Source organism: Oryzias melastigma, linkage group LG1, assembly GCF_002922805.2.
Source record: "Oryzias melastigma strain HK-1 linkage group LG1, ASM292280v2, whole genome shotgun sequence".
NCBI lineage: Eukaryota > Metazoa > Chordata > Actinopteri > Beloniformes > Adrianichthyidae > Oryzias > Oryzias melastigma.
In genome coordinates, this window is record NC_050512.1 from 3658578 (window position 1) to 3683694 (window position 25117).

A 25117-nucleotide genomic window follows, 5' to 3' on the forward strand; every position below is an offset into this window, starting at 1 on the left:
CATTTATTCTACATTTATTCGCTTATTTCTATGTGAAGAAAACTGAAAATATTCAATCAGCCTTGGTTAAAAGCAGCCCCAAAAGGCCTTGATTTCCTCTGTAAGAAATACTCTTACACTTCAGAAAACAGTTGGATCCTTTTTTTTATTATTATTTTCCAAAACTGGCCAAACATTTGAGTTTGTATTTATTTTTAATAAAGTAAAGAAAAGAGAAGCAGCAGTGAGAGAGAGCTACAGTTTGTGCTTGAGTGTTGGTGCACTGCAGCACTCAGCACCCTGAACAGTTTTTGACTGGAAAAACTTCAAAGTTTGTGTACTTTGTACTTTTCTACTGTAACATTTAAACACATTTAGCCCTGGCTGCCATTTCATGCAGCAGCTAAAGACTAAAATGACTTGCAAAAAGTACTATAATGATGCATCTTTGTAACTATCTGAGCCTTTTAATTAATGTACTGACCCAATCCTGCACATTATATTAAAATGTATATTTTCCATTATATTTTTAACGGAATAGTTCATCTTGATGTAAATTGTTGTGTATATTGCGATTTGTTGTCATCTACTTTTGCATTTCTCCACTTCCCAGGTTGTTATTGTAAATAAGAACATTTTTAATAGCTCACCTGGTTAAATAAAGGTTTCAATTAAAAATAAAGTAATAAAAATCTGCTTTTATTCAGTCCACTCCACAGTGATGCCTTGGAGCAGCATAACTAACAAAAAAGCTCTAAAAACAAAGGTGTAACAATAAAGTACAACACATTCACTTATTTATTTAATCTGAAATACATGTAAATGGCAAAAAAAGAACAAAAATGGAGTTCAAGTTGACCTCTCACCTCTACAGGCCAGCAAGCTCCAAGCAGACCGTCGTTAGAGAAAACCTCAGTAAGATGGATGACATGTCCAGCAGTAACACTTTCTCCAGAAAGTTTAGGATAAAAATGAGCAAGACAAAGGACTCTCCTAAATGCAGGAGACATCAAGGTTAGGAGAAATTAGTGGAAAACCTCTGAAGATCAAAGAGCAAAAATGTGAGGCTGAAAACTTCACATGTGATGAGATCTTTCCCTCCAGCGTTGTTACACCGCTGTGAATATGGTCTTATATTAATAAATGTAATTCAATCTTCTTGTGCCCACTGGATGTATTGAAATGAAAACATAATAAAAAATAAATAAAACAGGAATAAAAAGGCCAGATTTAGCCAGAAAGCTACATTGGATCAGTAGTCTGCAGGTTTTGGCGTTTTAAAAAATACATCCAGACGACGGCACAGAAATGATCAGTTAAAATGTTACACAAAATAAATACTGAACACAAAATCCCCCAAAAACAGCTCAATAGATTAACATGAAGACAAAAGTTAATGTAAAATGTATCCAATATAAAACAGTTTGTTGTGTTTCAAATGTAGAAAATCCCCTACTTGCACTGTATTTTCCACATGCATGTGTGAACTGTGCTCTTTACTCATGTGGATCTCTAGTAGTTCATCCATATGATGAATGTTTCGCCTTTTTCCTTCTGTGCTGTCCTGCTGTGGGGTTGTTACAAATGTTCCCTCGACCCGGTTAACTTCACAGGTGTTTGGAAAACTTTGCAAACCTCCTAAAAATAATTTATTGACGGTTGTGAAGCATGCATTATTAAAAAAAAAAAGAAAAAGAAAAAATGTGTTTGCCTAGAATATGTTTCAGAACTGCAGAGTAGAATCCAGAATAAAAATTGTTCTCGAGTGCGCGGGGATATTTCTTTTCTACTGCAGTCAAATAAAACTGATGAGCTAAAGTAGGAGCGTTAAATTGCAAAACCGTGCGCTGCATGAGGCTCATTTATTCCTCGCCGCTGACATGAACTAAATCAACAACATTTCATGCCAACAAAAATTATCACAAAAATATTGCAGGTTTTGAAAAAGTGTAAAGATAATATGATTTTTTTTTCGTGTTTCAAAAACAATTTAGTGCATTGTAGTTTCCCAGAGATGCTTGCAGTGAATCCATCTCGGTTCAAGTCACTACTGATGACTTCTGACAGCAGAGAGCCCTCTCCTCGCAAACACCCTTTTTCCTTCACCAGGAATCGAGACCAAGCTCTGAAAAAAGCCTGGAGCGCAATCGATGACAACAATCTCAACACAAACCCAATACTGTGCAGCTGCTAAAGAACACATCTAGAAAACCTGGAGGCACGCCAACACCAGCATCCACCACAACAGAACAAACATCTTAAAACAGAATATCAAATCATCACAGGAGAGCTGCACTCAGTGCAATAGAGCGGGTACAAAAACACTCGTCTGCATGGATATGGATCTCATTTCGCCCTTTATTTAATTTCATTATCATACATTAGGTACAAATGACACATTCAGTTACAAGGTTAAGTAGCTGAGACTCGTTTTAAAGGTTTCAGGCCGGGAGAGAAAATAAAACGTACAGCAAAATACATCATGTTCCTTCTTTTTTTAAGTCTCTGTTGACGTTTACTGTAAGTAATTAATGTACAAGGACAGCGGAGCGGCGAGCACAAACAAGCAGGGAGTGGCTATGGAGCTGCGTGGGTTCAGTTATAAGGCATTCCTGCTGAACCTGCACAGTCAACAGACAGGGGGGGGGGGGGTATGGATCAGGACAAAAAGGACTGGAAGGAGGAGTGCTACTTCATGGAAGAATATCAGACGTGTCTTTACAGGACTTAGCTATGAACATTGAAATGATTTCAAAGAGGACAGAAGTCAGGAAAAAAGTCAAATATTTCCCATCATTTCTGGTTTTGCTATTCAACTCGTCTGATTTGGCTCATGCAGACACCTGTGAACCAGGTGTGCAGAAGAAGATAAGATAAACTATGACAGATTAGGAGTACAGATGTGGACTCACTGGAGGGAGACTTTAAACAAACACCAATTAATCTGACATTCATTTACACTAATCCTTCACCTCCCCCAGCAGTTTCTGAACTGTGGGTGCATTCATAAGTTCATTAGTGAGGGGCGGACGCACAGCTATAAAGGACAGAAAGGGAAAATCAGACTCCTAAAAGTTCATACTGGCAAAGAAAACATTTTGATTGTGTTCATTTGTAATTCCTTCAATTTGATCAATAAGGAAAAATGAAAGAAGTGTATCCTGGAAGACACTGGGAGTAGAACACAGCTGGTAGATGGATATTGAAGAGTATTTGTGCAGTACATACTGTATGTACAAGCTGGGGAAGGCACACAAGGGAAGAGAAGTCATCGTCCTGCGCCTGAGCGCTCCAGAACAGTTAAAGGGATGAAGCTAGACTATCAAGCCAGAGCGAAGGTACGTACAGAGGAAGTCCGGCTCAGACTAACTGAGCATCTGCGAGACACATAACTAAAAGATACACCTAAGGAAACGATCAAACTGACTGGCACTGTTGGGTTTACTGACACAGTGTAGACTGGTATAACTAATGGCAGCGTCGGACTATACGTCGCTGTATGAGGTCAGCAGAAGAGCTGCTGGAGTCCTCCGTGTTACTACAGTTAGTGCAAGGCTGCTATCGTTGGGTTCTGGTGTTCTCCAGGTTTGGCACATGCTAAATGTTGTACAGGATTGGAAACCAGACGAAGGAGTGAAGCAGCTGGACAAACATCCACACACGAAGGTCGCTATTCAATGGTTGCTACCGGTACCAGGGTTTTCTTGGGATATTATGTCTCTTAATTTTTACAAGAACTCTCTAAAGCCAAGAATGAACTAAAAAGCAAAAGCGTAAAAGAGAGAAAATAGTATTGAGTGACTGAAAACTTAACTGGCTTTTTTTTCTTGCTCCTTGGCACCATACTTTATTAATGCTGCCTAACGTTAAAACTATATTTAACTAAACAGTGGATTTTTAGAATCTATTGTTTCAAATCCTGTACTTCTGTCACCAGGAATCTGTGGAAATCTACCAGGACTTTTCCTCCACCGTGAGACGACTTGGCCTTGAAAAGGGGCAGTCACATTTTCACGTCCCGGAGTTTCATCCTTCACAGCATTCAACTGATCTCATGCATGAATACCAACATAATGCCGACACAGAGGGACGCTCCATCCAGTCAACCAAAACTACAGACAAGAATATCATCATAAAAAAAGGAAACAGGCGATTCAGAGTAAAAGAACACAGAAAATGGGTTTTAAACAACTTTTTCTACCAGTCCTAAGTGAAAGTCATCCAGCTGTTCCAAAGGTAGTCAGTGCTGGATTATGCTTTTGATGGTGAAATGTTGGCTGATTTAATTAAATGTAAGAAAAGCACATACATATATTGGTATAAAACTTCCTTTTCCCTCTTAAAATAACTCACATGTATTTACAAAGGAGTTACAGGCTTTTTTGTTTCTCTAAAATATGATCTAATGGAAAAATATCACAAGGACACAGAGTATAAACAAACATAGTTTCTAACATTTGAACCAAAAAGGAACTTAAAAGAGTTGAGGAAACAAAAAAACTAAAGCATGAAAAGAAACATAATCAGAAAGAGTGGGAAAAGGAAAAGATTGGACAGTGAACACACTGGCATGTCCACTGATGGAGACCGTCTTTGCAGCTTCGATGTGTGAAGTAATGCTGCAGTACGGGCCAGGAAGTGGTTAACACAAATAACCGTTAAAACCCCATTGGCTAAAGGTAAAAACTGCTTCCACGTCCTGTAACCATGCTTTCCTGCCTTCTCGTACCTCCTCTTTACATTCCCAAAGAACCAACTTTTCCTCACATGATTCAACTCTTACTGCAGTCGACAAATGCAAGAAACTGGAGAGTAAAATTCAGGCTGGAAACTAAAATCAGAAGAAAAGTGTAAACATGATAGAGAAATAATTGAATCATAAAGAACTGTTGACCTTAATATTTGGCTATAGCGTTTACATTCCTGTACTTCTGCTCTGTTCCTTTAGGATATGTACATTTACACTACTCACAACAAGTTAGGGACACTATGAGACTTTCTCCTATTTGGTCTGATTTTTTACCAAATACATAAAAGTTCCCTTTGATATAACGAATGAGAAAAAACATATTTATGAGTTTGATATGTATAAGCCCAAAAAATTAAAACAATAATAAGGATAGCCCCAAATAACTAAACATGACCATGTCGATTTGCATTATGAAAGCGATGATCTAACCCAGGGTGTCCAAAGTCAGGCCTCGAGGGCCGGTGTCCTATATGTTTTCCAATCAACCGGCCACTGAAGCTCCTTAATGGCTAAACACACCTGATCCAGGTAATCAGCAGTAAATGATTCAGGATTTCTGGAAAACCAGCAGGAGGCCAGCTCTGGAGGACTTGAGTTTGACTCCAGTTCTGCCGGGTCACTTGTGGGTGGTCTCATCCAGTCTCTGCTTCAGCTGGTCCCAGAGATACTCTAAGGCCCATTTGTCAAAGTCAAGGCTTTGGGGGATGCTGGGTGAATCTATCGGACCCGCCAGATCATTTTATGTTTTTGTTATCAATGGCCCGATGTTATCTTGCCCTGGTACCACACTACAACACATTCTCATTCCCAAGTCGTCACATTTTGACATTTGGTTAAGGACCCTTCTGCGTCAAAAATGTACGTTTTGGGTGTCCCCAACTCGTCATTTTTTGACAGTCAATTAAATCAAAGCTCCCCAACCTCCGGGCCACACTGAGACTGGTACTGGGATGTGGACCGCACCGTCCTAATCCCAACCTTAACCCGGTACTGGACAGTCTGTACCGGACAGGGATCAGTACTGTTCCGGACACAGACCAGGCTAGGGTTAGGGGACTGCTACAGGCCACGCCCCGAGGTTCAGTTCAGTAAAAAAGTTACATTTTTAAAGTTTTACAAATTCAGGTTTAGTGTGTTCAATAAATGTTTATCCTGTTCGGCCCGTGACCTAAGGTGTTTTTCGGATTTTGGCCCTCGGAGCGGTTGAGTTTGACACTCCTGCTCTATGGGGTTCAGGTCAGAGGTCATTGCCTGTCATATGGTATAAAGCGCTCAGACTTCCTGAAGCTGAACTCTGACAATTCTGGCACCAAGTGGTGGAACATCATCATGAACAGAAAGTTTGAGGTATGCTGATAGAATTGGTGGCCATGTTGACCTTGGCCTAATCCCAACAACTTTCCTTTCTGAGCAAGGTGACTTAACAGGACAGTAGACAATTGCTGCATTGTCCAGGTCACACAGATGTTCATGGCACTGTCTTGGGGTCACCTGCAACTGGTATTCAGGCCAAAGCGGTGGAGGCTGTTGTAAATGGTTTGTCTTTAAACTCTCACATCTAGTAAACTAGTTGTGTGGCGTTTGCTAACCATGTCTGAGGGTCCTTAGATACTGGTCATGGTTGCGTTCCGTCACTGGCGTGTCTCCACTCCTGGATCTGTTACAAACTCTGACAGTATTAGTGGTCTTGATTCAAATCTGCTGATGACACTTTAAGACTGACCAAATTCACCTGCAACACCTGACTGTCTACTACCAACTATGTCCAGGTGGAGCTGCTCGTCCATCAAACGCTTTGTGTTTTGTGTGAACGACTAAGTAGCAAAATCAGCTTTTTGTACCCACAGAATGTTGAAATGAAGGTCTTCATAATATCCCTAACTTATTGTGAGTAATGTATAGAACGCGTTGATCATCAGTTGGGTCTTTGGGCAGCATTGTTATTCACTGAGAAATGTAAACATTATTTTAAATTTGAGGTTTTGATTAATAAATCCTGAAACTGTCATGTTTAGTGCTTCCAAAGACAAAATCCTTCAATGGAATTCATCATTTTGTTACCAAAAATCCAACTAATCCATTCAGATTATAATAGAACATACAGACTAATTGTTTCTGTTTGTTGATGAATCACACAGATATTAGCATCTATCGTGCAACATTAAATGTTAACCAGATTAAAGAATTGGTTGGTGGTGTCGGGCAGGTTTTGCTGATGGCACTCTCATACACTGTTGACAAGTGAGGGGTGCATAAACTCGGGGTTGATGAAAGAGAACCCTGCAAACTCTGCTTGGTCGATGTTGGCGATGACCAGCTCGTCTGGTGGGGTGAGCTGAGGCTGGGTGCGTGTGAAGAACTTGTCAAAGTTTTCTGCTCCTTTTCCACACTGCAGAGAAGACAGACAGAGGAGAGCACGGTTACACAGATATTTTATTGCAGAACTCCAGAAGCAACAATGAGATCATCACAGAATTGAAAATCTTCAGGTTCATCTCCGTTGAACCTGAAGATTTGGAGCTGAGCTCCACGGAGAACAATGTGGAAGATTCTTTTAAGTCCAAAGGAATTTCTCAGGATTTAAACGACATCGAGAAATGCCAGGTCTCACAAACCAGCAATCACATCCGGTTTGTGAACTGTAAACACAAAGCACCTTAACTAAAGCAAAGAAGAAAACAGAAGGGATCATATGAGTGATAATCTCACAAAACAGAATGCTGTTTTATAAAAGTGTTTCCATTACAGTTTTGTCTACTTCGATACATCCCAAATATCACCTCCTCTAAGCGCAAAAACTTTTTGCCAGTTTTTTTCGAAATTGTGGTGTTTCCATTAGGAGAATTTATTATTGAAATTCCAAACTGCAAAATTTCAGAGTTAATGGAAACGCGACTATTGTCAGATAAGCAAGAAAGTTAAAAAAAAAAAAAAAGCCGAAGACATTTCAAAGCACTTTGGTAGGACATTGAAAAAATATTCATCAAATTAAACAGCAAACCAAAGTTGTGATTGTCATTTGGCACAGCAGTCTAAACAAAACATAAGAAAAAGAACACAACACCTATAAGGTGAGAAGACAAACTCTACAATGACTTCTAATTACAGCACAATTTCATCCAAAGTCAACTGTGATTATGACTCACAACAGAGACCAGAACTGTGAGCAACTTGTACCTAACATATTCAGTGATACTGACATGAAGACATCAACACTGATACATTATTTTCCACATTAATGTGGACTGTAAATATTACAGCATAGATGGCTTTTAAATACTCTGTTAACCCAAGAGGAAGTCTGTCAATCATTCACTATAACAGCAGAATCCTGTATGGCAACTTTTGGAGAAATCAAGGACTTTTTACAGCACAAGCGTCAAAGTCAAGGCCCGGGGGCCGGATACGGCCCTCTGGGTAATTATATACAGCCCTCCAGATCATTTTATTTTATTGTTATTAATGGCCCGATGTCATCTTGTGCTCATTTCTTACTAGTATAATTTGACAAAATATATTTTTATGGAGAGGAAAATATTCAAAGTTATTTAATGTTTAAGTTAATTTATTCAGGAATAATATTTCTGCCTTTTTTATTATTCATAATTATGTTAAAAAGTTACAGTTTTAAAGTTTTAAATATTGGCAGTCTGCTAGCTTTTTGGACTATTTTGGCATTTACTATGATTTTTTAGGATAATTTGGAGTTAGGCTAATATTTCAGCTACATGCTAGCGGTTTTGGCTAATTTAGGATATTTTGAAGTATAGCTATTTTTTCAGCGACATGCTAGCTATTTTGGCTAACCTAGTTTTTTTTCTGTTTTTTAGGCTAGTTTGATATTTAGCTAATATTTTAGCTGGCTAACAGCTTCAGCGTTTTCAGCTATCAGCACTAGCATCTTTAGCGGCCAAATTCAGCTTACAGCATTCACACTAACATTATTGCAGGTAATGCTACACATCTAGTTCATAATTATGTTCAAAGTTATGGTTTTAAAGTTTTAAGCATTTAGTTTTACAGTGTTCAATAAATGTTTACCCTGTTCGGACCGTGACCTAAGGTGTGTTTTGGATTTTAGCACCTGTGTGATTGAGTTTGACACTCCTGATCTATAGAATAAGGAACATTCCTTTAAAAGGGCTTTTAACATGCGAAATCAACTTTTTGAGCTTTTAAGTGGATTATAATGTTCATTCCTCATTATAAACAACCCCAAAGCGGTATTTGGATCCATTCACACATTTCTGAGTATTCTTCTGTAACCCTCTGGATTACCAATCCACAAAAAGAGGTTCTCACGAGCTGATGTCACACAGTGAGAACAGCCCCTTTCAAGACTTTCTGCATGAAGCTAAAGGGGCTCAGCCAAAAACTTTCACTTTTAATGATCAATACCATATATCTTCCTATTGTGCCCTGTCTACATATCCACCTAGTCCAAGAGAAGCTTGTTACTCTAGACAGCGGTCTCCACTAATGACTGGGCTCGAGGGATGCTACATACAATGATTTTAATAGTCACGATTATTTTTTTTGATTGGTCGACTAATCAGGTCATGTGTAAACTGGATGTAAAACACACATTTGAACCATCATTAGCTTTAATCGAACTAAAAATAAAGACAATCAAGATGATAGTTTATTAAACGTTTAATGAATCATGCAGCTTTGGTCCGACATTTGTTTCTGGCATTAAAACAAGACTTAAATCAAATGAGGTCGGCATCTGAAACAGGAACTATTTTTCACAAAAGACAAAATTCTGGTCTTACTGACTTAAATATCTTTTAAAAATACCTGGACTGACCCAGATTAGCACTACTACTCATGTGTGTCAAAGACAATGGCAGAGGCGGCATTAGATAACAACCCATACACCGTAGTTTTAAGGTAAAATTAAAAAAATAAAAATTAAATAAACAACTAAATGACTATTAAATTAGAAAAAGTTCCAGCTGATGATCTGCTAAAACTTAACAATTAGGCTGCAGAAATTAAATTGTTGAAATTGAAAAAAAAACTTCTGTTTGGCAACAAAAAACCTTCAAGGATATTTTTTCAGAAGCTGTCACACTGTGTAGCTCAGTTTGTACAGAGAATATCTTTTGCAACAACACACAAACTGTCCTTAAATGACTGGGATGAAGGCTGTGTGGGAGGTGCTCTGAGGATGACACATAAATGACAGCTTTTTTAAGCTTGTTTACTTTAAAACAAGTATCTAATGTTTGGATTTTTTTTTGGCAAACACTGAAAACAGAAAAGTCTGAAAAGCAAATAATAACTAAAATGATACAGCTTTTTTATGAACATCAGTTTCTTTATATAACATAAGTTAAATTTTTTCAAGGAGAAGCTTGAAAAATGTTGTACATAAACCTCCACTCCGCTATAGTCAGTTTGTCCACCTACACGGTGGCCTCACAGGTTGGAGCCTTAAAATACACACACACAAATGCGCACACACACACACACCCACACACACAAGAACCTACATGTTCCTCATCTTTGATGCTTTGAGAGCAGATTTCATGGTGCTTTAGCACAAGGCTACACTAAAAACAAACATTCATATAGCATCAAATAAACATGCTAGCACAGAATATTAAATTCTATATACTACTGCCAAAGCAATATCACCATAAAAATGACTTTCATCTTTAAATATGAAAATCATGTAATTACTGCAGAGCTAAATAAAACTAGAGCGTTTTAACACATCCTCGTCTGTTATCAGTCGATTCCAACCAGGATTATTAGCAATTACACGGGCGGTGTGAGCCCAAAGCCAACAGTGACCGGGCTCTCAAAGTCTTGAATAACTCATGGCAAACTGACCTTATCAGCTGCTGTCCTATATTCCATTTAGAGACATGACATCACTGTCAGCCTCAGTGGGTGTTTGTGTTTACGTGAGTGTCAGTATGCATCAAGACATCCTAACGTCAGTCAAACTGTATTAAGGAATCGCTCTTGTAGAGGTTTGGACATTTCTTTCTTTTCTTGATTTGCCTCTGAGATGTGTCCAGATGTGAGCCATGTTCAAATTCCAGCACAGACGATGAAAGTAGAGGTGTGTCCTGTGCTGCTGTTCATGTGTCGTGCATGCTGCCACCAGTCAAAGACATCTGCTCCAAGCTACAGAGACCGAGTCAGGGAGAATGGAGTGCTTCCCTCCCTGCCACCCTCACCCACAACAAACACCTGATAGGTTTTGTCCACTAGCCTCCAAATGGTGTGTCTCTCTGTCGACTTGTATTTCTCTCTCCATCGCTGACAAGTCATTGCTTGAGTGAAGCAATACACTTTTAAAACTGACCTCCAATGAAGGTCTCCAGCATGAAGATGTCCCTTTAGATTTCCCAAAGCAGGACTTCCTCATGACATCAGCTCCTTGATGCAGAGAAGCACAACTACCAGAGTGCATCTCAGCACATTTGTAGGACCCAACAATACTGTATAACAGGGGTGTGTATCTTTGCTTCTCACACGATTCGATACACATCTTGATACATGGTCCATGAATTGATACATTAAAGATTCTTGGTGACTTTTGGTGATATGATACAGTTCGAGTCTTTTACCAAAAACACTCAAATCTAGATATTTCTTCTTCATATTTCTTCTTCTTCACTCAGTGGGTTAGCTCGGTAGCTCGATACAGAGTAGCTTGCTAGCATGCTACAACAGAGCTGGCTAGCATAATACAGTGAAGCTCCCTTGCTCATTACAGCGGAGCTTCCTAGCATGATAGCTCAATAGCTCGAGCCAAACACACAAACACCTAAATCTGTTCACACCTTCATACAAGTCATTTCCACTGAGGAGCAGAGTTTGCTTCAGTTTGGGAATTGTTTCCTATCCACAGTTGCTCAATATTTCTTGTAATATGGTAGTCACTTTTATGAACCAATATTTTTTTGGTGGAAAAAAAAAATCTGGACTAAATTGGCCCTGCAGCAAAATGGCAACCTGTCCAGGGTGCATTGCCCAAAAGTGGCTGGGATAGGCTCCAGCAACCCTGTGACCCCAAAAGGATTTAGTGGATTTGGAAAATAGATGGATGATTGGACTAAATTGGGTCATTACAATCTTGATAAACATAGGCAGAATATAGTAAAGATGAATTAAAATATAGATTTTTCTAACCTTTCATTTACTGTAAAACATCTTAACCCTTAAACACAAAACTTTAAGTAACTTTTCAACCGCCGCTTTTCTCCTTCAGAATCTACTGGTAGGACATTGATCGTGTTAACGGTTGAAATTTACAGTAAATCAAAGAACATAAAGACTGGAGCTCAGGTGTTAAAGGGTTAATAGAGTTTTTATTGTAAATTGGTACTTTGAAGTAAACTGAATTGAGACAGGAGATTATTCCCCTGATAACACCTATTTAGGGTACAAAATGGAACATGACCACATCAGTGTTTCAACACTTTTCTTAGGGTACCTGGATGCTGCTCTGATTGCTACCTGAGCATTAACGTTCACATTTTTAATAGCCACATGCAAAAAAAGACCAAAAAAACGTCTTCATTGGGTTGTCCATTTCTCACGGTGGTAAAGTCATGGGATAGATCCTGCACACATTGCAGTCTTACCAACATAAAATGTTAAATTGTGCCATTTTGATCGAACTGTTCTGAGGGAGAACAACCACTAAAATGAACATGCGTATGTATGACATTTCCCAGATAACACACTCCACACAATGAGACCCAAAACACTGGGACTGTGAGGTGACAGTGGTAATGTAACCTTTTGCTGCCCTCGTGTGTGATCTTGCCAACTCCTAACAGGCATCGATGTATCTCCATACTGCTACATTAGCCCACACTGAGCTTTTTTTTTGACCTACTTTCTCTAATCTTCAATCTCTCTTAGTGCAAACAGACATCCACGCCTCTGCACTCATAGATATTAAAAGAACACTCAGCTACTTAGAATGATAAATGAACACTAACTTGCATAACATGTTCTCACAGTGACTGTGTTTCTCTTCTATATCCTCCTGTCTCTGAAGATCCTCGATAATGGGAGGTTTGTTTGAAAGCAGACCCCACACACTTTCTCTCAAATGTTAAACTTAGGCTTTTTGTCAATAAAAAGGAGCAGAACACATAAGAGCTTACAGAAAGAAAAAAAAAAATCTAATTTCTAATCTAATGTTTAATTTCTCACCTACTTTACCCATAAATGTAATTTCAGTCTGGGTCAAAGGCTACTAAGTCATGAGGGAAGACTGGTGACTTAGCAAATGCCCAGAAGACATTCAACAACATCCTTCAGAACTATGGGAAACTACAATCACAATCGTACTGCTGTGGTCCAACAAATTACCTGACAATTGAGCAAAATGAAAAAGATTGGGAGGATTGTGAAGTAAAATCCATTCAATTGTATGGGGAAGCATCTGAAGGAGTGGACTGAGACTGAAGTCGATACATCAAAAACCACAAACAAAGACGAAGTGACATTACCTACAAATAACTTTGTGTCAAGCAACTTCTGAAACAGAAAATGTCAGAAGCTTTTTTACCTGTTCTAAAGAGATACAGAACTAGAATAATGCTCCACGGTCCACAAACCAGTGATGGTCCAAGGTCAATGCAACAATCTGACAGGAAATTCAAGAGAACGTCTTTCTGATGACAGAGTGTCTGGTTTTATTTTCCAGCAGGACGTGGTTCCTGCTCACAGTCCTCCAAAGCTAGTTCAACGACGAATGGACGAAGAGCCCACAGCCTGTGCGCGACCCACACTCAGGCACACCCGCAAACTCACAGGCGCGCACACACTCACAGCAAACCTGCAAGAAGACATTTCAGCTGCTCTGCATTTCTCTAAATTTAGGCACAGGCCATGACAAACCGATTTTTGAATTTTCTCCATCGATGAACATGTTGACAAGTTTGAATAGTTTTTTTTTTTTACCAATTCTGGAATAATCGTTACATCTTTATTAGCGTGTAGTCCGACTGGAAAAGTCTGTTGTTCCGGATGGAGTCCTGAACCTTGTGCTTGGTCTGTATTCAGACTGTCGTCTACTGGAGATTTCTGCTTCAAACTAGAGCTTGTAAACAAAACCACGTGACTACAGATCTCGTCAGCCATTGGCCAGGACTGGCGAGAGTCTCTAGAGAGTTTTCTTCCAGTGAAACTAATATACTATTTAGCTTTAAAAACCTCTTTTTTATTAATTTATAATCAGATGAAAGCACAGGGTGCAGATGAATCCTTTGGTTATTAGTGTAGAAGCTTCATGATAGAATCATTAGCCGAGTTTCAAGGATTTTAGAATGTGGAAAAACAGGAGTCTGATTTTTGTTAGTACTTTTCCAATTTTAAAAACACCCCATTAAGAGTATTGTTTAGCTATAACTGAGCATCGAAAGTTAAAGAAGAATGAATATTTGTGGACAAAGATTTTTATTTTTTATTTTTACTACGCTAATGTTAGCTTAGGGTTGTGAGGGGCTATAAGCAAGTGGCAGATAGTGCAAACAAAGGAATGCTGGGAAATGATCTTCTCAAAAACAGTCCTGCCCACAACCCGGAGCCACATTTCTTAGACGAAATATATCTAAAAATACCAACACAGGTTTTTTGATTTTGGCTCAAAACAGCATAATTATAATTAAAAGACACTATTAGAATAGAAAAAAATATATAAAGTTGGAGTGGTACTTTAAGGTTTATCTTTTAATTTGGGGTTTTCTGAAAGAAACTTTGAGGAATAATCAACCAAACATTCCTTTATTAACTTTTACCATTTAATAATTCAGATTAGAACCATAAATGAGCATAGGCATTTGGTCAGTTACACCAGAAGAGAAAGTGACCAGATGAAGGGCACCGGAAACTTTAATAAATGAACTCTATTCTGATTTGAAGGAAAGTGTAGAGTAGAGTGCAAAGACTAAAGGTTAAACAAGTCCCATTCATTTTTTTTAAATTTTTTAAATATTGATCTTGAATTAAATCCATCTGAACCTTTTTAAGAGTCAATTTTACATTTGAAAATGCATTTAATAATAATATGTACTAAATAAAACAAGAAGACGTATTGAAAATGTGACGGTTTTCAAAGTGATTCATCTCATGACCCACAAAAGGAAAGACAGTCATCCTCCGGTAAGCTGCACAAGCATTTCTCTCTGCCTCTATTTCTTACAGAAACACTGAGTCAGAACTCATCCACATTGCCATCTGTGTGACTGTGTGCGCCCGTGTACCCCATGTGATGTAGCTTGCTTGGATACCGCTCCGAGACTTGTGTAATGACTAAGTATTCCCATTTGTTCTTGGCCCGTTTCTCCTCTTTCGCTCACTAACACAGCAGCTTCTTTTTTGACCTACTTTTTCCATCCCACTCCACAGAAAGTTGTGAGGACTTTGGGAATCCATAATGTGTAGGAAATAAGAGCGCCGGTCTCTCCAAAAGTCATTTCAAACACAAATTAGCTCTGTTTAATAATGAGCATTTATCTTGTGCAGCAGAAAGCTGCAGCGTGACAGCACCAAAAAAACAGATGAATATTAAAATAGCCTTCTTCACACTCATCCTGTTGCCATAACAATGTCATCAGTCTGAAGTCCCGCTGAAAGAGATACAGATGGTCTGAATCTCTCAGTGGGTGTCAGACGATGTATTGATTAAAAAACTTTTCCACAGCTGTTAAAGGAGACGAAGTGACTAAGTGGGGAAAAAAAGGTATTAGAAGGTGAAGGAAAGAGCGTCAGTAATAGAAACGCATAATTATGTGGCAGAGGAAGACCAGCATGCTTAGAGAGGAAGGTGAGGAGCATTCAGCTGTTTAATCACTCCATTTCCATCTCTCTCATCCTTTAGTTATCTGCATCCAAACTTTAATCATGCAAGAAAAGTTATGCAAACACACATGCAAACACTTATGACATTCATATGAACTCTTGGGCTATGACATGTCAGTGTTTGAGAGTTTTTGGAATCCAAAAATAAAAAAATACTTGTTTTGAACTGAAGAACACATGCGGACTGGATTTTTTTCTATATCAAATTCAAAAACAATAAAAAATCTGCTGATTTTTGTTTTCTTATACACTAGATTCCACAAACTTCAGGACATGACATTGAAAAAAAAATCAAATAGGAATTTTGTGCACACAAATTAGTATTTTATGTGAATAAATTACTGTCTTATTCGGGTTTTGTGCACACGAGTCAGCAACTTGTGTGCACAAATTAGCATTTATTTGAATATGGTGAATACAAGATAGGAACTTGTATACACAAATTGGCACTTTGTGTGCACAAATTAGAGTTTAATTTAGATTTTGTGCACACGAGATAGCAACTTGTTTTCACAATTCAGTATTTTTTGTGCACAAACTGTCATTTTATTTGGATATGATGCGCACAAGATAGCAATTTCTATGCACAAAATTAGCGTTTTATTTAGATTTTGTGCGCATGAGTTAGCAACACAAATTACAGTCTCCTTTTGGATTTTTTGCACAAGAGATAGCAACTTTTGTGCATAATTCAGCATTTTGTGTGCAAAAATTAGAGTTTTATTTGGATCTATTGCGCACAAGATAGCAACTTGTGTGCACAATTCAATATTAAATTTGTGTTTTATTTGGATATTGTGTGCACGACATATTAAGTTGTGTCCACAAATTAGCGTGTTATTTAGATTTTGTCCGCAAGAGATAGCAAATTGTGTGCACAAAATTCAAATAATATGCAACTTTGTACACACAAAATACCAATTTATGTGCACAAAATGCTAATTTGAGAGAACAACTGATTTATTTTTTTTGTCATGTCCAGGGCTCCATAATATTCCAAATAGAATGTGATGGAAACACATGTATGTTTCTCTTGTTTCAAGGTTTTTGGAAAACATCAAACCTCCAGGAATCTGTGTTGATCCTTTTGGCCAGGAGCCTGATACCTTCAAACTTTGAGTTTATAGTGGTCAAATATGACCCACAAGTAGTAGGAATGGATGAAGTTTTGAAGTTTACTTTGTTCCACCAAACTGCTGTTTTCTAATAAATAAATAAATAATTCCAGCCCCCTTATTTTTTGCAAATTTCTATCCCTTTTCTTTAAAGCCATAGAGCCAGAATGGTGATGTGCAGTCCTGCAAACGCTCTGGAGCCTCAGCAGAATAGAGCTCAAGGCGACTGGCAAAAATATTCCAGATTTTCAATCAATATTTCTTCAGTTTGCGTGCATGCATGCATGTACGTGAATCAGTTGTTAAGATTTGGCTTTTTAGAAACTGAGTTTGTTTAAAGAAAGTTGCACATTAGACTCTTGAAGCTCATTTCAGCGAAAGATGCACAACATGTTAAAACTGGTCGTTTTGTTTTGTTATGGAAACAATATAATTCTTCTGTCAATTGTCACAGAACACTAACTGGAATCTGTCAAGACAAAATGACAATGCATCTTTTGTGTCAAACTCAAACCCATCTTGAGTACATTTTCTTTCACATTCCCACACATCTTTCTGTGACATTCAACACACACACTCAGAGGTCAGACTTCACCTTATTGGAGGAACTGGAGCCCTCAAGGGTTGAAGTGGAGGAGAACTAAAATTTTAAACATGAATATATATAGATATAGGGAGTTGGGATGCATACATAATCAGTGACCTATTTCTACTTTGTGTACTGCCTAACGATTCCTTAACAATAAGGAATAGAAAAAGTCATAAACATCAGTACAACAATATACTATCACCTGTACAATTGAGCTGTTTAAAAACATGGTCTGACTAAAGAAAATTATTTATTTAAATATCATAGAAAAGTGCATTTGTTTCCATAACTCCAAGATAAAATTTAACTTTTATAGAATTTAGATTCAGGACTCACTGTTTACTTGATTTCAAGTATTTAGTTTGACATAAATTGGGGTTCCAGCTAGAAAAACCCACAAAAACAGGAATGCAGAAAATGAGAAAACTGTGGAAAAATCCCCACAATGTGGCATTTACTTCTTAGTTTTTGCAAAAACATAAAAACTGAGATTACGATAAGATCAAATCAATCTAAATAAAGTACTTTCATAAATATAAGTCCATCTTCAATACGTGATTGGGGTCTCTTTATCTTAATAATGGTGTTGATCCACTGTGGCATCATTTTGTAGTATTGGAAGTTATTAAAGCCCAGATTCTCTTGATGTCTGCTCTCAGCTCCTCATTGTTTTTTGGTTTAGTACTTTTCAATTTCCTCTTAATAACACCCCAGATAAATTCCAATGGGGTTTAGGTCCAATTAGTTGTGATATCAGGAATCAGGAAGTCTTCTCTAGAACATTCTGAGTTCACCAACACCAGGGTGATAATCTGCTGAAGCCCACAGTCGTCTCTCTTGCTGCTACATCTTCTCCTGATACATTTTGCTCTTTCATTAGACTTTCTGTTGACTTAGATGGACACAAAGTTCTTTGAACAGCCAGCCTTCTGAGAAATGAACTTTTCTAAGTCTTCTCCATATTGAACCAAACTCCACCAATTCAATGATATCTGGGGATTCTGTGCAGGAGCTTCGCGTTTAGAAGATGATTGGTTGGTGAAACGTAGTTCAAAGCATTTATGTCCTCTGTAGTATTATAATGTTGTGAAATCCTGTTTTTGTGGGTTTTATGAGCTGGAACCTCAATTTACATAAATATAAACAGATAAATACTTGAAATCAATGTAACAGTGGAGCTTAAAGCTACATTTTATTGAAGCTTCATGTTTTTGAGTCGAGTTATGGAAATGAATACACTTTTCCATGATAGACTATTCTTTGTAAAGCCAGAGCATTAAAACCTAAAGTTTTTTTTCTTATGTAACATAGATATAAAAGAAGTTTACTTAAAGGTGCATTTTTGGTGCTAACTTCTACAGACTCACTCATAAAAAGTGGCTTTAAAAATCAAAGAGGTTTTGGATAAACTCAAAGGAGTTCACTAAAGCGTTATCATTTGGCCTCTGAAGACCACTGAGAACTGTTTGCATGAGGATCAAGACTTTTGTAGCAACATTTCTGATTCGTGTTTTGCTTGTTGAGTGAATACCGGTAGTGTATGTCACTGGCAACATACACAAAATGATGAAACAAAGGCAGTGTGGAAAAAAAACATGTGAATCCTTACAGCTTTGGCAGAAAATCCATGAGTATGTGAAGCGACACGATCATCTGATATCATTTCAGAAAATGTTTACATTACAGAAGACTTTGTGAGGATAAGATGCAGGATTCTGGATTTGATCTTTTTTCTGTTTAAGATCCTAAGAACTGCCTTAAGTCGAGTCTAACATTCATCATATTCATTAATCATCACTCTAAATGTGTTTTAGCTCATATGTGAAGAAATATAGACAACACTCTATAGAAAAAACAACTAAAGTACAAGAAAAAGCTAAAAAAGAACTCTCCATTTAACAGAAGAAAACAGTTGGAACGCAGCTTACATTAATATTATTGGCATGTTTTCATAAAGAAGTGGAACAATTTTAATCCTATATGCCTTATTAACGTCTGGACTAACTTTTAAGACATGTTCTTTTATTATGTTAAGGTCCAACGTTCTCATCCAGAAAGTGCAGACTTACCACTTTAGGCTTGAAGGGCGGCTGTATCTCTCGGTTCTGGAGGCGGTCCCAGTCGATCCGCCTGAAGAAAGCATGCTCCCTGATGTCCCTCTCTCCTTCGGGGCTGCAGCCCAGACGCTTGGAGGGGTGTTTGGTCATCAGCTGCTCAGGAATTCAAGGAAAACAGGAGAAGAGAAATGCTGTCAGCAGAGGTCTGTTCACTGATTTATAATCATAACAGCCATGTACATCAGATTTATTTAAAATAAATCACCTGCATTTTACAAAACATAACTGAAGCTTAATTTGTTTAAAGAGAAAAATACTAAATACACACAATCCCCAAAATAACAGAAGCCAAACTGTTTCCTAACAACAATTGGTCATTTTTCTTCCTGCAAAATGTGACGCTCAAGGTTAACAGGAAATCGTCCATTCACTGATGACAACTTTTAATATTTGATTTCAACTCTCACTTAAGGTCAGTAAACAGATGGGCCAGAGAAAAAAAACAACACAACTGCCTGGTTTTGCCCTCTTCCCCTCTGCTCGCTTCGTCTTTAGAGAACTGCAGCCACTTGCAGTCACGCCACAACACGAGGACGGAGTTCGCACTCTGTTAAGTCTATGTGACCCAAGGCACCCGGTCACCATGGAAACCTAAATGTATGTCAGTGGGTTTTCAGGTGGAAAACCTGGCTCCAAAGGAAAGTCAGTGGGAAGAATAAAGCCTGCTGGAAATGTTACTGAATGAACTATTAGATGTTTTAAAGACAAACTCCAATGAACATTTTGTTTTTGTTGTTTTGAACACGTTCTTGGAGAATATTCCTCATAGTGGAGGACATGTATGAAACAATTTAAAATTAAAACAGACTTTCTGAGTATTTCTTTATTCAAATCACATTGGATCAGAAGCAGATAAAAAAAAAAAAAAAAAAATGGATGTTTCAAAAAGCTCAAGTTTGTGACGCAGTAACAACCATGGGTGGACCAAAGTCTCCTTGCTCCACTACAATTCTAAATCCTCTAATTACAGACAAATACATCCATTAACCTCTTCATTTTCCTCATCTGTAAGACTGGATAGCTCTAATATTTGCCTAACCTAAACTTTAAGTGTTATAAAAAGAGAAAAGGGTGAAGATGTTAAGGTGTTTCAAGGGGTTTTACTACCTTTACATATTTATAGTCGTACGTTGCAGATCTCACTTACTGGAGGTCATTTTTAAAACATAAACTTCGCGATAAACAAGGGAATTCTGTATAACTATATACATTTCATTTGGCCTACTGTTAAGAACATTTAGCCTAGTTTGTGTATCGCTAATATATAGTCTTAGCATTACTTTTGTTTGATCTGCTTCAAGAGTTTGACCATATCTGAACCTGCAGAGAACGTCAGAATGCTGTGGAGCTGCATGAGCAGAATAAGAACTCATTTGCAGTTGTCTGTTCACAGTCCCGGTGAGTCACAGCCTCGCTGCAAACACCTCACTGTCAGCCCTGAGGAGACACACCTCACACCTCAGGACACTTTCCAAGCTGCTGGCCCGCAGCAAACACACTGCAGAAACGTGAAAGTGGCCTGAACTTCTTGGCAGATGTATGAGAAATAACCAGCACCTAAAGCTAAAGCACCTACAGCTGACATTTCTCAGAATCTTTTTTCTCTATTATTTCAGGAAGTGTTTCCATTGAAGTTCTTAAAACCTCAAATTCACCCCCGCTGAGTCAAAAGCCTGTGACATCCAAGAAGACTGAAGCAGAGAGTGAGCGCCTGAAGAAAATTCACCGTCTAACCTGTGATTCAGCACAAAGTTTTCACAACAAACATTCATGGATGCTTTAAAAGCTAGTTAGCTTGCTCTAACTAAACAAGTGACAAAACTCAAATTACTCCTTTCAGTTACCAGTAATGTGAAAGGGTTGTGCTAGCACATGTGTTTGATTAAATCCGAGTTATACTAACAAGATTGAGCAAAAACAAAATTTAAGTTTAACTGATTTTATATGAATCCCTCTTCTCGATGTGAAAGGTGTCTTCTTTATTTAGATGTAATTTTAGATCCCTGCTCACAGAGGGACTTTTTCAAACAGTCCTATGTCTTTCTCTAAGTCATTCTTGCTGTTTTTAAATTATTTGTGTTTGGCAAGTTATATGATCTGGAACTAAGTCCAAGTTTAGTGACTGTGAGCAGAAAGTATTTGAAATGTTTTTGAACTCTGAGGCATAAGACCATAACGTAGTCTTCTCTTTGCTTCACAGTACAGACTGTGTTCTTTGTTTCATGAATGCATCATTCCTAAAAACTACACTTTTGTCTCATTTGTTCCACTGATGCAGAAGCTTGTCACTACCAACAGTTCACCTTTAATGTCTTTGGAGGTTGTTCTGGACTTCCTGGTCACCATTCATATGAATCTTTTCTACATGTCTTTAGTTTTTCATCCAGCAGTCAACAGTTCTGCAGAACTTTAACTTCTCAGTAAAGTGTGCAGCTGTGGTCACAGGAGCATCAAGATGCTTGGAGATTAACTTTACATGTAATCTGTGATTTTCTGTCTGATGTCCAAATAAACTATTTCTCTTTCTGCAAACCATTTTCAGTGTGTGCACAACCTCACAGTGACTGTTGTCCCGTTGGTGGTTAAGTAAAAGTACATAAGTCTTTGTAAGGTGATTGAGGGTGACCTGTACAACAAGCATATAGTGTCCAAGCCCTGGAATTATGGATCAAAGTCGTTTTAGTCAAATTCAAAAATGGCTATTTTGACTTATTTCTCGTCAAAAATGCAAAGTTTAACTACTATTTTTTCAAAAAATATACATTAAAAGTACAAAAGTCTTCTAGAGGTGATAGAGGGTGACCTGTAGAACTAGCATTTTCTGTGTAAAGCCTGGAATTATGGACTAATTTATTTTTTAAATGACTTTATTTAACTTTATTATTGAAACCTCTAAACATTTATTTTTAGAAAGGACATAATAAATAACAGATTATTAGTACAAATATGCACTGATAGAATACGTAGTTTTGTTATAGAATTTTATTTCTCTTTTTCATTTTACTCCGAGCACATCAGACGTTCTAATGCTCCACCAGAAAGCTCTTCCACCGAGTTTCATGCTCTGCCGTGAACCGTGTAATACGGTCGCATGACTTTTTTGTAGCGCGGCTGGCTTGACCGCGGCTGAGTGAACAGCGGCTCACTTGACCGCGTTTTTTTTTCGTCTGTTCTTCTGTTGCTGCACTAATCCCATCCATTCGCGGAGAAAGGTTTACACATGCAGCTTTTCTCGTTTGACGCCCCGCTGGACTGTTTTTAGCGCTCAGTATAATCGAGAGAATCCGGTTGATTTTCAAAATAAAAGATTTCTGACTCAAAAAAAAAAAAAGTCCCTAAATTTTTCCGCGGCCCGGTGGCAATTGGTCTGCGGCCCGGTACCGGTCCGCGGCCCGGTGGTTGGGGACCACTGACGTAAAGGATAATGCACATTTCATCCTGTGTTATCCCTTATGCCTCATACGGGGATGACCTGTTTGTTCCATAAGGGATAATGCAAACTTTGTCGTGGATTATCCCTTACGTCACATACAGGGGATGACCTGTTTGTTCCGTAAGGGATAATGCACACTTTGTCTCGCATTATCCCTTACGGCACATACATGGTATGAACCGTGCAGGTGCTGCAGGTTTTAGATAGTCCGGGCCCGTGGAGGGCCGTAGACAAGATGTGGATAACCAAAAATAAGCTGTTTCTATCACCCCAAAATAAAAAAATCTGATAAGTGAAACTACAGCCAATGCATGTTTCACAATATCCCTAACTTATAGTGAGTAATGTATTTATGCAAAAAAGATTACCAAAGCCAAAACAAATTGTACTTTTAAATTAGTTTGATCTTTTTTTCATTATTTTCAGTAATTTAATATAAAAATTCAATTAATTATCTGCTGCCTTTTTTAATCTGTCTCCAATCAGCCTTGCTCTTCTTCCCTCTAACTCCATCTCTAGTTTAGGTTGGCCGGCAGCGAGCACCAAGCAATCAATTAGGAGAAGTGCAGCAGCTTTGCCAAACCAAGACCCATCCAGCTATGTTTCCATGGCTTCAGCGGACTCTGCCTTGGCTTGCATTAATAGGGCTTTTAGAACACCAGTCAGAACCAGCATTTACTATCCTTCAACAACAACTGCCTTACAGTTCTGTTTCTTTAAAAAATAAGAGTCATCTTTCCCATAACTAAACAAATGCTCGTACTCATTTCACATAAGCCGGGTTATTAGGAACACAAATGAAATAAGAGAACAGATAATTAAATAAAGGAGAAAGGGAAAGAGGGGGCAGAGTGGAGAGGAATTGACAGTCAGACAGAGCACATCAGTGCACACCTCACTGACTTTGGGTAACCTCTGGATACAAAGGAAATTACATGTTTCACGTCTGATCTATTATACCTCACATTCAACACATGTTTTTGCCTCACCTGTGAGTTTCTCTGTTCCAAGCACAAGCAGTATGTCTACATATAAAGAAATACTACTGTATCCTGTTTGGAGCGGGGGAAACCTGAGGCGCATCTTGAGGGAAAGCGAGTGGATCATATGGGCTTGTCAGAGACATTCATCATCTGGGACAGGCTCCTGCTGACAGTGACTGAGGCTCCACAGACAGCCGCACCATTTCATTTTGTTTAATATGAGCTGAAGTTTTTGTTAAAGACTAAACCGACTTTACTGTAATAGAACAAAACCCCCAACAGGATTCCTCCTTCACCTACCCCTTTGCAGATAGAGATGGCTTCTTTGGACATGGCCTTTGGGTAGGACACATTGTGCTCCATAATGGACTGGAACAACTCATCTTCATCCTCTCCATCAAACGGAGGCTGTGGGTAACAAAACACAATACTCAGACTACGACTTTTAAAACATTCTGCGAGAATGACCTAACCCTTGTACTTTACAAAATGCACCACATTAGGAAACAGAAGAAGAGTATAACAACTATTCCCTTAGTTAAGATCGGCTAAACCAGATAAAATAGAAAAAAAGAGGACACAATCAGAGCGGCGAAAACCAATAAGAGAGTGAAAAACGAGAATTCAAATAACAGCACGACAGAACATTTTTCACAGGAGGACCTTGTGTGGTCAGTGGAGTGGATGACCCAGCTTTTCCCCTCTTTCTGAGTTGTTATCATCAGTAACCATGGGTATTTTGACAGTTCATAAAGTGAATTATTCGTCATTTCTAGTCCATTGGACCCACTGTCTAGAAGGATCTAGACTGTGCTTCTTTTTGCTACGGAAATGTTTAGTTTGGTAAGAAAAATCTCTGCATGAATGCAAAAATATTTTATTCAAAGACTTTCAAATTAGGATTTATTAAATGTGAATTCAACCCAAATATATATTTTTATAAGAGAAAAGAGGGTCCGCAAAGTTCCTCTTTATAATTTTTTTTAAATAATAATTTATTTTTATTTTGGCCAAATAAAACTCAACACTGTCACTGTGTTTGGACTGACTTAAAATATATTTTATTTTCTGCAAATCATACAGCACACTCTGTCATTAAAGTACAGAATAAAGGTTCTGCAAAAAGTTAAGAACATTGTGTGTAAGAACAGTGGCCCCCAACTTTTTCAGGCTACAGACTGATTAAATGTAGAAGGTAGAAGTTGTTTTTTCTCTTTACATTTTTTTTAGCTTTTTTTTTTAAGTTTATCTTCATCCTCTGTAAGATACAAGCAGCTGCTTTAAACTTTATTTGTACACTAGGCTTTGCGTA

At 38.1% G+C, this 25117-nt stretch overlaps 1 protein-coding gene across 3 annotated transcripts in view; it reads right to left on the reverse strand.

Moving 5' to 3' along the window:
- Positions 1 to 2317: 2317 nt before the first annotated feature.
- Positions 2318 to 25117, reverse strand: part of prkcaa (protein kinase C, alpha, a) — a 142420-nt gene continuing 119620 nt past the window's right edge. For 2 of the 3 annotated variants that reach the window (XR_002917529.2, XR_002917530.2), the window contains 4 exons: positions 24106 to 24213; positions 19342 to 19482; positions 5571 to 7118; positions 2318 to 5529 (listed from right to left, as the gene is read on the reverse strand). Coding sequence is in view for 1 of the 3 variants with exons in the window: in XM_036209694.1 (XP_036065587.1) it covers positions 6954 to 7118; positions 19342 to 19482; positions 24106 to 24213 (414 nt within the window). In the remaining 2 variants the exon portion in view is untranslated. Of the gene's footprint in view, positions 7119 to 19341; positions 19483 to 24105; positions 24214 to 25117 lie in introns of all 3 variants that reach the window. The other variant, XM_036209694.1, reaches the window with a different exon arrangement.